Source organism: Somniosus microcephalus, chromosome 27, assembly GCF_052327205.1.
Source record: "Somniosus microcephalus isolate GS21.2 chromosome 27, FLI_Smic_1.0, whole genome shotgun sequence".
NCBI lineage: Eukaryota > Metazoa > Chordata > Chondrichthyes > Squaliformes > Somniosidae > Somniosus > Somniosus microcephalus.
The window spans coordinates 37538372-37556050 of NC_141013.1; the positions used below are offsets into that span (position 1 = coordinate 37538372).

At 46.1% G+C, this 17679-nt stretch overlaps 1 protein-coding gene across 4 annotated transcripts in view; it reads left to right on the forward strand.

Annotated features, from left to right (window-relative positions):
- adamtsl3 (ADAMTS-like 3) overlaps positions 1 to 17679 on the forward strand; it is a 782675-nt gene that overhangs the window by 638138 nt on the left and 126858 nt on the right. For all 4 annotated transcript variants that reach the window (XM_085968860.1, XM_085968862.1, XM_085968861.1 and 1 more), the window contains exon 21: positions 100 to 1216. In XM_085968860.1, coding sequence (XP_085824986.1) covers positions 100 to 1216 — 1117 coding nt within the window. The remainder of the gene's footprint in view (positions 1 to 99; positions 1217 to 17679) is intronic.

Genomic DNA, 17679 nt, shown 5'->3' on the forward strand with positions numbered 1-17679 from the left:
TGAAGGTATGTATTTTTAATAACCTTTACTTAAATATTAGCAGACACTGTTTCCTATTCCAGTCACAATTTTGTTAATATTTATTTGTGTATTTTCTAGAGCTTAGAAAGGACATAAAAACAAAGGTTTCACAAAAGAAAGCTATTCGTGACCCTCAAATTCTCAGCATCCAGAGAGTCTACATTCAAACCAGACAAGAAACACGTCTTCACTTTAGCATAGGTGGCCGAGCCTATCTACTTCCAGAAACTTCGATTGTGATCAGATGCCCTGTAAGAAGGTTCCAGAAATCATTGATCAAATGGGAAAAAGATGGACACCGTCTACAAAATACGAAACAAATTGGAATCACGAAATCAGGCTCGCTGAAAATTCACAGCCTTGAAGCGAGAGATATCGGCGTGTACAGTTGCATTGCGGGTCCTACTCGGGACACCTTTGTCCTCAAGCTGATTGGCAATGATAATCGATTAGTTGAATCACCCGCTTTTACTAAAGCGAAGATGAGACAAAGTATTGGGCCAGAGAAGATGAGTCACAATGAATCCAACAGACTGGAAGATAAATGGACTCAAATGAGCAAGATGTGGCAAAGTTGGAGCAAAAAAAACGAATTCTACGTGGATGACAGCCAAACATATGATCAAGTCTTCCTGCGCCTACTTGGAAATCATTTGGTTTCGAAAGGAAAGACCAATTTTGCAGAATTGTACGATTCCCAAGAGCTTTATGACAAACAGCTTGAAAGATCTATTTTCCAGGGAGCCTATAGTATGGATACTGTACAGTTTGAAGACATCTTACGAAATATAAGTCTATGGATTGAGTCTGGCGAACTACCTGAAGATTTTGCTTCACAGCTCATGTATCAATTAGCAGCTGAAGTGTCTAGACCACAACCAACTGTGGAAAAGTGGAAGGTGCGTCTTGACGATAATGCGTCCAACTCAAAATTATTAGATAAAGCTCCTAATACATCAGAAACGTCTGTCAATAAAGATATACATCAACAGAGGGAAAAACAAAGGCCTCCCACTATTTTGAGAAAGAAACAAGCTCCTGTGCTGTCTCAGAAAAATGTCAGTATAGCAATCGGAACCCGAGCATATCTGGCAGAGAATACGCACAGCGTAACTCTAGTTTGTGAAGCTCTCGGAGTCCCTGAGCCAGAGGTTACCTGGACGAAGGATGGCACGCCAGTGAAATTTAGTAAACGGTATGGCAAGTGACGGTCACTTTTTATACATTAATATCTGTGAAAGCTTTGTCTCTTTTAATAGGTGAACTTATGTTAACTTGGTGATTTTTATACTCATCCTCTGCTTCAATGACTTTGCTCTCTACTGTACAATCCAAATGTACATGGCAGAGCTGTCAGTAAACCAGTCAAAAGCCATTTGTTAGAACAATTTCGAAACTCCATGTCTTTCATTATAAGACCTATAGATCTTTTCTGACAGGCAGGAATATGCCTTTTTTCTTTTAACTGATGGAAACCACATTCTGTAAAATCAGATACTTATTTAAAGGAGACCCTACAATGTAAATGTTGAGCCAGTTATTTCATTTTACAAAAATTGATTATAACAAATTGTACCCTGCGTCTATAAGCTTCAGTAAACCGTGTAGCATTAAGTATTGGATCCCCCAACAAGCAATCTATGATATCCTCCACTCATATGAAACGTTATATCCGGATCGGCTTTTAGATCAAGCGTGGTGTGTGTATCTGTGAAGCCATCATTATTTTTCAATGTGTGGGGCCATTTGGCCCACGAGTAAGAGAGGAAGCTTGGAATGTTTCGAGCAAAGATTGAATTTTATGCGATTGATCTGCAGTAACAAATTGCTTTTGCTGAGAAGATGCAGGTGTCATGCATCATAATTGTTTACTGTACATTGGAAGGCAGCGAACCGTTGACCATTTTCTAGATTAGTGTTTCTTTTCTTAACTTGACATGAGCAATCATGAGCGAGCACAGGGCTAGAGCAAAGGATATTACAACTTGAACTTAGGATGTGATGTGGAATGTCGGACAGGATTGAGGGTGCCAGAAGATATTAGAGTCTAGTCCGACTGGGATCAGCTGGTTTTCTATGAGAAACATTTTACATCTCGTGCATATTGCCAAGTCTCGTTAGAAAACCTGCAGCACACAAGTTCACTCTAAGGTTTAATACTTAGCAGACTGCCAATGTAAGACTTTCTGCAATAGATTATCTTCCTTTGGACATGATGCTGCTGTTTGAGGGATTTCAGTGGATGCATCAGAGCAGCAATAAAAACTTTTGGAAATCTTAAAACTGTTTCCTTACTTTATAATTTTTGTTAATATAAAAAGATGTTTTTTTGATTTATTTTTTGAAGTTTTGCCCTTAGATATATCCAGTCGAGAGCCCAGCCACTGCCTCTGTGGCCTCCCCCTTGACATCCGATTCATACGATTCTGTGGTTCAGTAAACAGGAGGTAGAGCATCTGCAGGGGTAAACATTCCTCATCTTACCAAGGTGGGATGTCCCAGGCCCCTTGAACCTCTTTTTCTCTCCCCTTTGTTGGCTACATTGTCTTATGTACATAAGGAAGAGACATAAGAATGAGGTTAAGGCACCTGTTCTCTTAGTTATTGTCAGCTGTGGCTCAGTATGTAGCACACTTGCCTGAGTCAGAAGGTTGTGGGTTCCAGTCCCACTCCAGGGACTTGAGCACATAAAAACGAGGCTGACACTCCAGTGCAGTGCTGAGGGAGTGTTGCACTGTCAGAGGCCCCGTCTGTCCTCTCAGGTGGACGCAAAAGATCCCATGGCACTATTTTGAAGAGCAGGGGAGTTATCCCCGGTGTCCTGGCCGATAATTATCCCTCAACCAACACCTAAAACAGATTATCTGGTCACTATCACATTGCTGTTTGTGGGAGCTTGCTGTGCGCAAATTGGCAGCCGCGCTTCCCACATTACAACAGTGACTCCACTTCAAATGTACTTCATTGGCTGTGAAGCGCTTTGGGACGTCCGATGGTCATGAAAGGTGCTATATAAATGCAAGTCTTTCATTCTTTGTTTCTTTATTGTGGATTCACTTTTTAACAGAGCTATTAGTTTGTGCAGTTGCCGTTCAGTAAGCTGTACAGATGTGCAAAGTGACACTTCAATATGATTCAAATTACAGCCGCTTTTTTCAACCTGCAGTTGGTGATGTGAACAAAAGTGTTGTTTTATTTTGATGTAATGTTTATGCGGAGCAACTTTATAGATGGCAGGGTTGATGCCAAGTTAAACATCCCTTGAAGAGAGGGCTCTGTTTGAGAGTTACCAAACTTTAACAGCTGGATATTAATTTTTTAAGCTGGCGATGGATCATATAATATAGTTCCACCTGGATATCGCGATGCCCGTTATCATAATGATAGAGCCCCCTGATAGAAAGCAAGGAGTTTGAGAAATCAGCCTTTCACATGGTCCTTTGGAAAGTTATGCTTCATCTGGACCAAAGATGTTTTAGGTTGTTTCCCCCAATATCACCTTTTTATTTTGTGTGTAAGTGTAATTATTTTGAGAGCAATTATGCAATAGGCCATTCATTCATAAGTAAATTTATAAATATTTGAGTAACAGTGAAACAAGAGAGGGAAGCATATCCCAAAAAGTAAGTGCAATGAGTCAATAGAGTCATAATGGCACAGAGCCATTCGGCCCATCGAGTCCAATGAGGTTCTACAACATAATTTGGTTGTATTCTTGTATTGTTTGGGTTGTTCTGGTGTTTCCATTACCATAAATGACGCTGGCCAAAGTCATTATTGACGGTAGCTTTTCTGTGACATTGCTCATTCGTGGAAGTGCACCTTCAATGTGGTTTCGGTTGTTTGCCACATTCCCATGACAACAGTTTGCCCCGTCACAGTAACACAGGAAACTTACTGAAACAAAATACAACACATGATGGTTACAAAGTAAAAATACTGAAAGGTCCAGGGCCTCCCAGATCAAAATACTATATGCCTACCACTTGTTTGAGATGACAGTAACGTCATTTAATCAAAATGATGTATTTTAGAAGGAAGAATGAGGAAATATAAAGTAAACGGGACAATTTTAAAGAGAGTGCAGAAACAGCGAGAGCTGGCACTTCACAAACACAAACCTTAGAAGGGGGCGGGGCAAGTTGATAAGGCTGTTGGAAAAGCCCACGGGAGCCTGGGCTTTATCACTAAAGGCATAGAGTACAAAAGGAAAGGAGTTACGTTAAAGCTTTATAAATCGCTGCTTATAACTCAGCGGGAGTATTGTGTTCAGTTCTGGGCACCACATTGTAGAAAGGATGTCGAGGCCTTGGAGAGGGTGCAGAGGAGATTCACCAGAATGGTACCAGGGATGAGGGACCTCAGTGATGTGGAAGGACTAGACAGGCTGGGATCGTTCTCCTTAGAGCAGAGAAGATTAAGGGGAGATTTAATAGAGGCGTTCAAAATCTTGTGGGGTTTTGATAGAGTAGATAGGGAGGTACTGTTTCCAGTGGCAGGAGGGTCGGTAACCAGAGGACACAGATCGAAGCTAATTGGCAAAAGAGCCAGAGGTGGAGATGAGAATTTTTTTTAAGCAGCAAGTTGTTGTGATCTGGAACGCGCTGCCTGAAAGGGCGGTGGAAGCAAATTCAATAGTAGCTTTAAAAAGGGAATAGGATAAATACTCGAACGGGAAAAAATTACATGGCTATGGGGAAAGAGCAAGGGAATGGGACTAATTGGATCACTCTTTCAAAGTGCTGGCACAGGCACGATGGGCTGAATGGCCTCCTGCACTGTGCGATTCTATGCTATAACTTGTTTCTTCCCTTCGCAAACCTTTTCTCAGTTATTTAGGTGATGTTTCTTTTTTCACTCTACCACTGAAGTTAGATTTTCATCATCAGCTTAACCTGCTGTTCCCACTCAGCCCTCACTCACTTGTTGGGATAATGATGAATGGATATTTTTTCTCCTTCTCGCTTCCCACACTGGATTTTACAATTTGTGCTGAAGCTGTGGCTGGTGGAACCATGTAAATTTACAGTACAGGAGGAGGCCATTTGTCCCTTCATGTCAGTGCCAGCTCTTTGCCAACACAATCCAATACTGTACCTACTGCCTTGATCACTCACATCCTCAGTTTCACGTGCTCAGCTAGTGTAGAACTGTACCAGAAGTGTGCCCACTGTCGAATCTCCACTGACCAGTACTTTGAACGTGTGGTCATTCATCTTGGTCTGGCCTGTCTGATTTAATATCAAAATGCCTCTTGAACCCCTCCACGCTAACCCTCAGTGACATTTAAAAAAACTTCACCCCAAACAACACTGTGAGCTCAGAATGATTTAATGGCTGAGACTGTATACAATGCCAAGCAATTTATTAGAATCATGGAACCATGGAAACTTACAGCACTGAAGGAGGCCATTCAGCCCATCGTGCCTGTGCTGTCTCTTTGAAAGAGCAGTCGTGCTTCGTCCCACACCCCCACTTTCTGTCTGTGACCCTGTAGGTCCCTCACCCTCCAGTACCTGTCTAACCCCCTTTAAAATTAGTAATGGAATCAGCTTCCACCACCTTTTCAGGTCGAGCGTTCCCCATCCCAACAACTCTGAAAAAATTCATCCTCATCTCCTCTCTGGATCTTTTTCCAATGATTTTAAATCTATGGCCTCTGGTTATTGGCCCACTCGCCAGAGGGAATAGTTTATTCTCTGTCTACTCTATCAAAACCTCTCATCATCTTGAAAACCTCTATTAGGTCACCTCTTAACCTTCTCTGTTCCAAGGAGAACAGTCCTAACTTTTCCAACCTCTCCTCATAACTGAAGTCCCTCATCCCTGGTAACATCCTGGTAAACCTCCTCTGCACCCTTTCTAAGGCCTTTACATCTTTCCTGAAGTGTGGGGCCCAGAATTGTCCACAACACTCCAGCTGGGGCCTAACCGGTGATTTATAAATTTCCAGCATGATCTCCTTTGTCGATATTTTTTACACTTCTTGTACCTCAAAATTGCTTGCAAGTTTTCTGCCTGCTTTTTATGTGACATGGGTTGCTACGGAACTCTGGGTATTTTAGCTCCAAGGAAAGGAAAGCCACAACTCCCATGAATCATTTCTCACTCACGCCTGGAATTTTTCCGTAGCAGCTGGGAATCTGCCATCACCCAAGAACCAGGTGAAATTTCCAACTCAAGCCGCAGCCTCCAGTCAGCAGGGCAGGTAGATGCGAGCGAAACTTCCTGCAAACCGGGCTAACATTAAATGACCAATTTTTGTGGGTGAGCTCAGGATTGTGCAACCTTTTTCTGTGTTGCCATCAGAAATGTTATTTCTAACTCTGTATACTGGCCTGAGTTGGTTCAAAACAGCATGAATTAATTATGTGAGCAATTTGTTTCACTTTGTGACATGGGCTGGCTCCAGATTGCTGGTCCTTGCTGACTCGAAGCTCTCCTAGCTGAATAGTGAATGGATCTGATTTTTGATTGGCTGTAATATCCTGATCTGGAGGCGTAGGCAGGGAGGAGAGGGGCCGGGTGAGGGGGGGAGGGGGGTGTGGTGGGATGCTCAGTGACGTAAGAGAACTACTAGGCACTTGGTCTAAGCATTAAACAAAGCTTTAATCAACTGTTTTACAACATGGAGGTCTCGTTGTGTCCTTCACTAGTTCCTGTTAAAGAATGTTCTGAGCAAGCTGGGCCCATGTCCGAGTATTTATACTCTCCCTGGACAGCACCACCAGCAGGCCACCCAGTATTATTTCATAAGTCACTTCCACATGAATGACAAGATTCATGTCATTCTTCCCGCCTGAAGGATTGGTAGTCCGGCGACTTTCTTCTACCGGATTAATTGGACAACGACTAGCCGCAGTCGTTTGGATCTCTGTTTGTGGCCGGAAGGCACGTCTCCTCGGACCATGTCTTGGTCCCTGGGTTGCTTCGTTCGTACCGGCGGATTGTCAGAGTCCGTGTCGCCTTGATCGACCTGAGGGGGGACTGGGGAGATCGTGATTCCGGGTGCGGGCCCCCACAGGCGCAGAGCTGGCTTCATTCTGCTCAGTAGTCAGTGATTGACCGGCGTTCTGGGCGGTCATTGTAATGTATGTACCTTTTAAGGGGGAGAACTACCATTTACAGCTCCTGTATCCTGTAGTACCGGCAGTGACCACACCTGTATATAAACCCTGAGTAATGATCTGTACAGTCAGTTGCAGTTTGAACCACGTTGAGTAAACACCTGTTGTACCGTTCTCTGCAGTCCTTTTCTTATTATTACACGGACGTAACAGTGGCGACGAGCAGATTCGAACCTACCTGCAACTCTGCATCACCTCCCAGGGATTCGCTCCTGGAGAACAGTGGAAGAAGGTCGAGTCCAGAAGCACGGGCGTCGACCACGGGCAACCGCCCAGTCATCCAGCGGAGATTTGAGCATCGCAGGGGAGGCTGTCGAGAGCCAGGCTTGGCTTTCCAGTCACGGTGGTCCAGCGAAACGGGCTGGCAACAGGTACTGCGCAGACCCTTCCCGGACAGCGACGGGCTAGAGCCCGACCGAGCGGCACAGAAAAAGGCCGAACAGCGTCGACGGGGGAGAGAGAGAGGGCAGAGCGCACAGGGCGCAGCCGGTGTTCAGGACCGAGCGGCGTCAACGGGGGAGAGAGACGAGAGAGAGCAGAGCGCAGCCGGTGGTCAAGGGCAGAGCAGCGTCAACGGGGGAGAGAGGCGCGCAGGAAAACGCAAGGCGCTGCCATTGCCACGAGGACCGTAGAGAGCGGCGTTGGCAGCAGCGCAGGAGCAGCGCACAAAACCCACAGGGCGTCGCTATTTGCCACGAGGACCGCCGAGAGCGGTGTTGGCAGCAGCGCGGGAGATGCCATTTTAAGCCGCAGCGGGGAAGAAAGGAAAGCGCGGGAGATGCCATTTTAAGCCAGTCTAACCACACCCAAAAATGCCGAAGAGTGGCGGTATCACAGCGTTCGACAATGAAGTCGAGGATTGGACGACATATGTCGAACGCATAGAAGTATACTGCAAGGCGAATGAAGTGCCAGATGACAAGAAAGCGCTGGTATTGTTGAATTCAATGGGTGCAAAAACGTATGGCTTACTACGAAACCTAGTAACCCCAGAGAAGCCAGTAGAAAAGGATTTTGAAAGCATAGTGGCAATCCTACAGGACCACTTAAACCCCACACCGCTGCTGATAGCAGAAAGATTTAAGTTTCACAAAAGGAACCAGCATAAAGATGAAAGTAATGCTGAGTATTTAACGGAACTGCGCAAGCTATCGAAACACTGCCAGTTTGGAACGGGACTAGCAGATACTTTAAGGGACAAGTTTGTGCGTGGGCTTCAAAGTGAAGGAACCCAGAAACGGCTTCTATCAGAAAAGGATCTTACGCTGGACAAGGCTTTCAGCATTGCAGTATCACACAAAGCAGCAGCACGGGGCGCTGCAGAGATACAACGGAGACCGCAAGAATATGGCACAAATGAAATGCCATACAGAACAGTGAAGTGCTATCGCTGCGGCAGAACAACACACGACCATAATGATTGCTGGTTCAAGGACAAAGTGTGCAGACAGTGTGGAAAAGTAGGACACATAGCAAGAGTCTGCAGGTCGGGAAAGAAAACCAGCAGCAAGAAATCTCCACAGGAGAAGTACAAGAAGGTACAAAAGGTGACGGAGAGTAGTTCAGACGAACAGAAGAGTGATACAGACTCCGGAAGCAAGGAGTTGGGTTGTCTGAAACTACACAATGGGATCAAAACGGAGGATCACCAAACTATCTGGGTCACGCTCAAGATAGCAGGAGTCCAAGTGAAAATGGAATCGGACACAGGATCAGCCCTAACAGTCATAAACCGAAGGGACTACAAGCGGCTATTCTCACATATACCCTTGAGAGATACAAAGATTGTCTTGAAGACGTACACGGGGCAAAAAGTCTACCCCAAAGGAAAAATAAGGGTGAACGTTATATATAACGGCATGGAAACACCAAAAATGGACCTATATGTATTGCCAGATGGAGAACCACCACTACTAGGACGTGAATGGATCCGGAAGATACAGCTAGATTGGCATTCCATACAAGCACTGACTGTAGATGCCAAAAAGGATGACGATGTCACACCTGGACGACTGTCAAAAATGCAGGGACTCGGAACACTAAAAGGCATAACAGCGATGATCAAAATAGAGGAAAATGCAAGCCCAAAGTTTTTTTTAAGGCCAGACCGGTACCTTATGTGATCCGCCCAGCCGTTGAAGCAGAGCTGGAAGGTTTGGAACGTTCAGGAGTACTGTCCAAAGTGGACTGGAGCGAGTGGGCTACACCCATCGTTCCTGTAATGAAGAGGTCATTGAGTAATACGCCTGGGGAACCAAAGAAGGTTCGCATCTGTGGGGACTTTAAGGTGACAGTGAACCCAGTCCTTCACACTGTACAATATCCGCTTCCGCGGATTGAAGATATTTTCGCCTCGCTATCTGGAGAGAAACGCTTCACTAAGATTGATCTGGCCCAGGCGTACCTGCAAACGGAGGTAGAAGAAGCCTCGAAACAGTACCTCACGATCAACACTCATAAAGGTTTCTACCAATACAACCGGCTGGTGTTCAGGGTAGCATCAGCTCCGGCTATTTGGCAAAGGGCAATGGAACAAGTCCTGCAAGGGATTCCAGGGACCCAGTGTTATTTGGACGACATCCTGGTCACGGGCGAAAATGACAGTGATCACCTCGCCAACCTGGAGCAGGTGCTCACTAGATTGAAGGAATATGGGCTCCGAGCTAATCGCCACAAATGCGAGTTTTTCCAGAAGCAGATCTCGTATTGTGGCCACGTTATTGATAAAAAGGGGTTACATAAGTCCCCTGAAAAGATTGAGGCAGTAGTCAAGGCTCCAGCACCGGAAAATGTGTCACAACTGAGGTCGTTCCTCGGGCTGGTGAACTACTACCATAAGTTCTTGCCGAATTTGTCTACCGTACTACACCCACTGAACACCCTACTGCAAACGGGGGTACCATGGAAGTGGAGTGACGAATGTAAACGAGCTTTCCAGAAGAGCAAAGCATTGATCACATCAAAAGAGGTGTTGGCTCATTTCAACCCAGCACTACCAATTCGGTTGGCGTGTGATGCATCACCCTATGGCATTGGAGCGGTGCTGTCGCACAAATTCCCGGATGGCTCGGAGAGGCCAGTAGCCTTTGCGTCTCGGTCACTAACCTCAGCCGAGCGTAACTACGCCCAGATTGACAGGGAGGCCTTCAGCCTAGTGTGGGGAGTGAAAAAGTTCAATCACTATCTGCATGGGCAGAAGTCCACCTTGCTGACTGACCACCAACCACTTGCCTCCATCTTTAATCCAAAGAAGGGCGTTCCGGTGATGACTGCGCAACGGCTACAAAGATGGTCCCTTTTTCTAGGGGCGCACCAATATGAAATCGAGTATAAGGGCACGAAACAGCATGGAAACGCTGATGGGCTATCACGCCTGCCACTGCCTACTGCGGAGGAAGCACCAGCAGTGGATCCTGTCGAAATATTTCATTCAACTATAATTGAATGCTTGCCAGTAACTAACGCTGGTATAGAGAAGGAGACCCAAAATGACCCGACACTGTCTCAGGTATATGATTTGACGGTGATGGGATGGCCAGCACATGGCGACTCACTGTTGCCAGCATTCTCATCCAGAAGAGAACAGCTGTCAGTATGCCAGGGGACCTTGATGTGTGGATCCCGAGTGGTAATTCCACCCAAGTTAAGGGAGAGAGTGCTCAATGAGCTTCACGAAGGTCATCTGGGAGGGGTGAAAATGAAAAGCCTTGCTAGGGCTTATGTGTGGTGGCCGGGGATCGATCAGCAAATCGAGGACCTGACAAAGAACTGCTCAGGATGCCAGAAGGTCCAAAATGCACCACCACATGCCCCTCTACACCCATGGGAGTGGCCCTCATCTCCATGGCAACGGGTGCATATTGATTTTGCTGGTCCATTCATGGACTCAATGTTTTTAATAGCCGTAGATGCGCACTCGAAATGGCCTGAGGTGATCAAAATGCCCTCCACCACCACGGAGAAAACTATTGCAGTCCTACGGACCATTTTTGCCAGGAACGGCTTGCCAGAGCAGATTTGCTCTGATAATGGACCACAGTTTGTGTCCGAAGAGTTTCGAAGATTTATGAAAAGGAATGGGGTAAGGCATTACACATCCGCCCCGTATCATCCAGCCACAAATGGATTGGCTGAGAGGTTCGTACAAACCTTTAAAAAAGCAGTAAAGGCCATGTGCGATGACGACATTCCACTGCAGCATAAGGTGGACAATTTCCTGTTAGCCTACAGAAATGCGACACATGCAGTCACCAACCAGGCCCCGGCCATGATGTCCTTTAACCGAAGGTTGAGATCTCGTCTGGATTTGCTCAGACCAAATGTACGAAGAGATGTTGAGAGTAAGCAATTCCAACACATCAATGAGAAGCCGACAAGGAGCTTCAATGTAGGGCAACCAGTCTTGGCTCGCGACTACCGAACAGAGAAATGGCAACCAGGAACGATATGCACACGGCAGGGGCCACTAATGTACACAGTGGATGTTGGGGAGAACATTGTGAGATGCCATGCTGACCAGATCCTAGAGTCACGGGAGCGAGTCAACCCCATGTCTCGGCCACACGTACCTGGTGAGGAACCCGACGTACAGGTCACATCTACCTCAGAAACAATAGCATTGGAGGCTGATGAATCAACTGATGACAGGGTGTTAGAGTCGCCTCCGCACCAAGAGCGAGACACTCGGGAAAGGCGTTATCCAGAAAGAATCAGGAAGCCTCCACAAAGACTGAATTTATAAATAGACTATTTTCAGCTAATGTTGCATGTTAAAAGTGTTAATTGTAATTAGTTTGATATTTAATTGTTAAGAGTGTTATGGTACTGTTAATCTAAAAGGGGAGGAATTGTAATGTATGTACCTTTAAGGGGGAGAACTACTTTTTACAGCTCCTGTATCCTGTAGTACCGGCAGTGACCACACCTGTATATAAACCCTGAGTAGCGATCTGTACAGTCAGTAGCAGTTTGAACCACGTTGAGTAAACACCTGTTGTACCGTTCTCTGCAGTCCTTTTCTTATTATTACACGGACGTAACAGTCATCCCGCGGGGAGCGCTCTGTTCCTCGGGTTGATCCGGTAGAGTAGCTGGCAGATCACTTGACGTCCCGGGTAGGGCGTCATCCTCGGAGAAGCGCAGAGTATCGGCGTCGTTAATACGGATCCCTCTATCGATTGGGTCCGTGGGACCGGTTGGGCAGGGAGCCAGATCCCGAAGTGAAACTTTGGACTCCCGGCCATCAGGGTACCGCACATACACATATGTAGGATTGACATCGATTAGTTCCACTTTGTCAACGAGGGGATCACTCTTGGAGGATTGGACGAATCTTCGGAGCAGTACAGGGCCAGGAGCTGCCAACCATGATGGTAGGGACGTCCCATGAGTGGAGCGACATTGGAACCCGAAGGATTGTTCGTGAGGAGTAACATTGGTGGATGTAGAAAGGAGAGATCTGATGGAATGCAATGTGTCAGGGAGCATAGTTTCCAACTGCTGGTCTGATAGGTTGCGTGACCTCAGTGCAAGACGAACAGCGTTCCAAATGATAGCGTTGTATCTCTCAACCTCTCCGTTTCCAATAGGATGGGGGTGTCGTTTTACTTGTGGTGATTCCCCGTTGGGAAAGATAACTTTTGAGTTCGCTTGACATGAAGGAGGGACCTCGATCAGAGTGGATGAAATTGGCCATACCGCAAAGGGAAAAGACCTGACCGAGGCATTTGATCACTGTGGAAGTAAGCATATTGGGACAGGGGAAAGCAAAGGGAAAGCGTGAATATTCATCCACCATAGTAAGCAAGTAGGTGTTTCGCGTTGAGGAAGGCAGTGGCCCTTTAAAGTCAGTGCTGAGTCGCTGCTTAGACTGTGTAGCGTGTATGAGCGAACCATCCGACGGATGGAAGAATTGCGGTTTTAATTCCGCGCAAATTCTACAAGTTCTTTTCACGTCTTCAGTAGAAAATGGGAGATTTTAGAACGCACAAAGTGTAACATATGGGTAACGCCAGGATGGCATAAGTCAGTATGAAGATCCGCAAGAGTCGAAGTTGTCATGGAAGAGCAGAATGCACGCGTGAGGGTATCCGGGGCCACATTATCTTTACTGGGTCGATAATGTATGGTGTAGCCAAAGGCGGCCAATTCCATTCTCCAGAGCTGTTTCTTGTTATTCTTGACCTTAGTGCGTTTCCGGTTATCCAGCATAAAGGCCACGGAGCGCTGATCGGTTATAAGCGTGAAATGGTGACGAGCGAGAAAATCACTCCATTTACGTACTGCTTCGATGATGGCCATAGCCTCCTTCTCGACAGGAGGATAATGGAGCTCGCTACCCTGCAAAGTTCTGGACAGAAATGCAACAGGTCGACCACCTTGATTCAAGGTAGCCGAGATCGCCACCTCTGATGCATCGCACTCGACCACGAAAGGGAGATTTTCATCGATGGAACGAAGCGTGGATTTTTCCAGTTGTTGCTTGAGGAGGTCGAAAGCTGAAATAGTCGTTGCCTCCAACGGAAATGACTTCGCGTGAAGCAGGGGCTGGATATTGTCGGAAAAGTGGGGTATCCACTTCACATAATAGGCGAACATGCCGAGAGCCCGACGAAGAGAGCCGAGATTCGTAGGCGGAGGGAGCTCCTGAAGCGGACAAAGTCGCTCCGAGTCCAGTTTGATGACACCATTGCCCACCCAGTAGCCAAGGATGTTGACTGATGGTACTGATTTCACGGATTTGGACTCATTTAAGGTTAAGTTGCGACGATGGAGAACTTCAAAAAATTTCTGGAGGTTGGCATCATGCTCCTTCTGGTCATGACCAGCAATGGTGATATTATCCAGATATGGAAAAGTGTCCGTTAAGTTCTCTTGTTTGACTAGGCTATCCATTGCCCGTTGAAAGACGGCCGGCCACCCCATTGGTGACCCCAAATGGAAGGCGACAAAACTGGTAAAGCCGACCGTTGGCCTCAAAGGCCATATACGTCTTATCAGAGTCCTTTAACGGTACTTGATGATATGCACTTTTTAAGTCAAAAGTTGAAAATACCCTGTAGTTGGCAAGGTTATTGACCATGTCATCGATGCGTGGTAGTGGGTAGGCATCCAGGTCATTATACTGGATAATAGTTTGCGAGTAATCGATGCAAAGACGTTTCTTGTGTTGCTTCAGAGGATTTTTAACAACGATGACTTGAGCCCGGCAGGAAGATGAACATGGCTCAATGATACTGTCAGCTAGAAGGCAAGAGATTTCTGCCTCGATAAAGAAACATAGAAACATAGAAACATAGAAGATAGGAGCAGGAGTGGGCCATTCGGCCCCTCGAGCCTGCTCCGCCATTCAATGAGATCATGGCTGATCATCCAAATTCAGTACCCTGTCCCTGCCTTCTCCCCATATCCCTTGATCCCTTTAGCCTTAAGAAATATATCCTTAAGGATCGATCATCTTGGCTGAAACATCATGATTTAGTGACTATGGGCTTACATCGGGGGGAAAGATTGGCAAATAAGGAGGGCTTGTCGAGCGAAGCCGCCGAAAGCGCACAAAACGGTACATTGGAAATAGTAAGCTCCGGCTTTGACCCTCCAAACTCGAAAGTGAGTCTTTTGTCTTGCTTCTGGAAATCCTGTCCCAGGAGCACATCACTGCATAAGTTTTTGAGCACCCCAAGCTGGGTAGAAAAATAAGTCCGGCCATTGAGAATAAGGTCAACAAGACAAAAGCCGGAAGAGTTGGTGGTCAATGTCGTCAGAGTCATTGCAATTTCCCTGTCTGATGGGTAAATACGCAGTTTTAACTTACTGACAGCCTGCTCACTGATGAAGCTGTCAGAGCTACATGTGTCGATTAATGCACTCAAAATGAGTCCATTTACCGAAACCTTCGTGGCTGCATGGGACAGGCTTTGGGGAAAACCAGCTGTGATGGGAGGAGGGGCAGTTTTATACTTGACAGCTGTAACATTGGTAGTGGCTCTTGGGGGAGGAGCAGTTTTATAGATGACAGCTGTAACATTAGTAGTGGCTCTTGGGGAAGGAGCAGCTTTATACCTGGCAGCTGTGACCCTAGGAGAGGCTCTTGACTGACATACTTTAGAAAAGTGACCCTTCTTACTGCAATGATTACAGATTACGTTATGAGCAGGACAAAATTTCCTATAGTGAAATGCACCTCCACAGAACAAACACTTCTTTTTAGATTGCCAAGATACCGCTAGGGTAGGGTCGTCGTCAGTTAGGATAGAGTCATCATCAGAGAGGGCTTCCGCCTGAGGCTTTTCGGAGGAGTCATTAAAACTGATAGCAGCAGTCCATGTATGTGGTAAAAGATAGGTATCTGCATTTTTTTTGCCAAGTCCAGAGAATATGCCTGGTCATAGGCAGCTTGTAACTCGAGGGTTCTATTCTCCAACAGACGCTGACATATGAAGGGAGACGCAATGCCATTAATAAAAACATCACGAATTAATTCCTCCTGGTACTGCTCAGCTGAGACAGCTTTGAGATTACAGTCTTTGCTGAGCCTGCGAAGCTTTTGAAGGAATTCATCAAGTGTTACCCCAGGTTGTTGTCGAGTTGTGGCCAGTAAGTGCCGAGCAAAAATTTTGTTTGGGGCCTTAACATATAGTTGCTGCAGTATTTGGATAGTGGTGTCATAGTCTACACAGTCTTCGATATAGTCAAATACATGAGGAGATACATAATTGGCAAGCATTTGTAACTTATCAGGAACATTCTCACCACAAGCCCCGAGGAAGTTGCTGAAGGTACGATACCAGTGTTTCCATACCTTAGCAGTTGTAGGTGAATTCGGGTCCAGGTCAAGACGGGCGGGTCTGAGTAGTTTCTCCATGATGGATTGATTACTACGTCTGGTTCCCTTCTACCGTTTGAGTCTTAGCCGTCTGTTCCCAAAATCACTCAGAGCGTGGAGCAAGTTGCAGTTGATTAAATTGACGTAAGAAAACTACTAGGCACTTGGTCTAAGCATTAAACAAGGCTTTAATCAACTCTTTTACAACATGGAAGTCTAGTTGTGTCCTTCACTAATTCCAGTTAAAGAATGTTCTGAGCAAGCTGGGCCCATGCCCGAGTATTTATACTCTCCCTGGACAGCGCCACCAGCAGGCCACCCAGTAGTATTTCATAAGTAATTTCCACACGCATGACAAGATTCATGTCACTCAGGTTGTTCAAACACCCATCAAAATTTCTATGTACTTTTTAATCAGACCACAGCTTCTCTCAAATGAACATGCCTAACTGTGATCACCTGACAAAACAAAGAAGCATGGGGTGTTCCTCCAGAGATGGTCAGTTCAGCAGTTCATAGAAACACAGAAAAATAGGAGCAGGAGTAGGCCATTTGGCCCTTCGAGCCTGCTCCGCCATTCAATATGATCATGGCTGATCCTCTATCTCAATACCATATTCCCGCTCTCACCCCATACCCCTTGATGCCTTTGTGTCTAGAAATCTGTCTCCTTCTTAAATATATTCAGTGACTTGGCCTCCGCAGCCTTCTGTGGTAGAGAATTCCACAGGTTCACCACCCTCTGAGTGAAGAAATTTCTCCTCATCTCAGTCCTAAATGTCCTACCCCGTGTCCTGAGACTGTGACCCCTCGTTCTAGACCCCCCCAGCCAGGGGAAACACCCTCCCTGCATCCATTCTGTCTAGCCCTGTCAGAATTTAATACCTTTCAATGAGATCCCCTCTCATTCTTCTAAACTCCAGTGAATACAGGCCTAGTCGACCCAATCTCTCCTCATACGACAGTCCTGCCATCCCAGGAATCAGTCTGGTGAACCTTCGCTGCACTCCCTCTATGGCAAGTATATCCTTTCTTAGGTAAGGAGACCAAAACTGTACACAGTACTCCAGGTGTGGTCTCACCAAGGCCCTGTACAACTGTAGTAAGATATCCTTGCTCCTGTACTCAAATACTCCTGCAATGAAAGCCAACATACCATTGGCCTTCCAATCTGCTTGCTGCACCTGCATGTTTGCTTTCAGTGACTGGTGTACAAGGACACCCAGGTCCCTTTGTACATCAACATTTCCCAATCTATCACCATTTAAATAATACCCTGCCTTTCTGTTTTTCCTACCGAAGTGGATAATTTCACATTTATCCACGTTATACTGCATCTCATAGAGTCATAGAGTTATACAGCACAGAAAGAGGCCCTTCGGCCCATCGTGTCTGCGCCGACCATCAATCCCTGTCCAGTCTAATCCCATTTTCCAACATTTGGTCCATAGCCTTGTATGCAATGGCATTTCAAGTGCTCATCCAAATGCTTCTTGAATGTTATGAGGGTTCCTGCCTCTACCATCCTTTCAGGCAGTGAGTTCCAGATTCCAACCACCCTCTGGGTGAAAAAGTTCCTCCTCAAATCCCCTCTAAACCTCCTGCCCCTTACCTTGAATCTATGCCCCCTTGTTATTGACCCCCCTACTAAGGGGAAAAGTTCCTCTTTATCTTCCCTATCTATGCCCCTCATCATTTTGTACACAT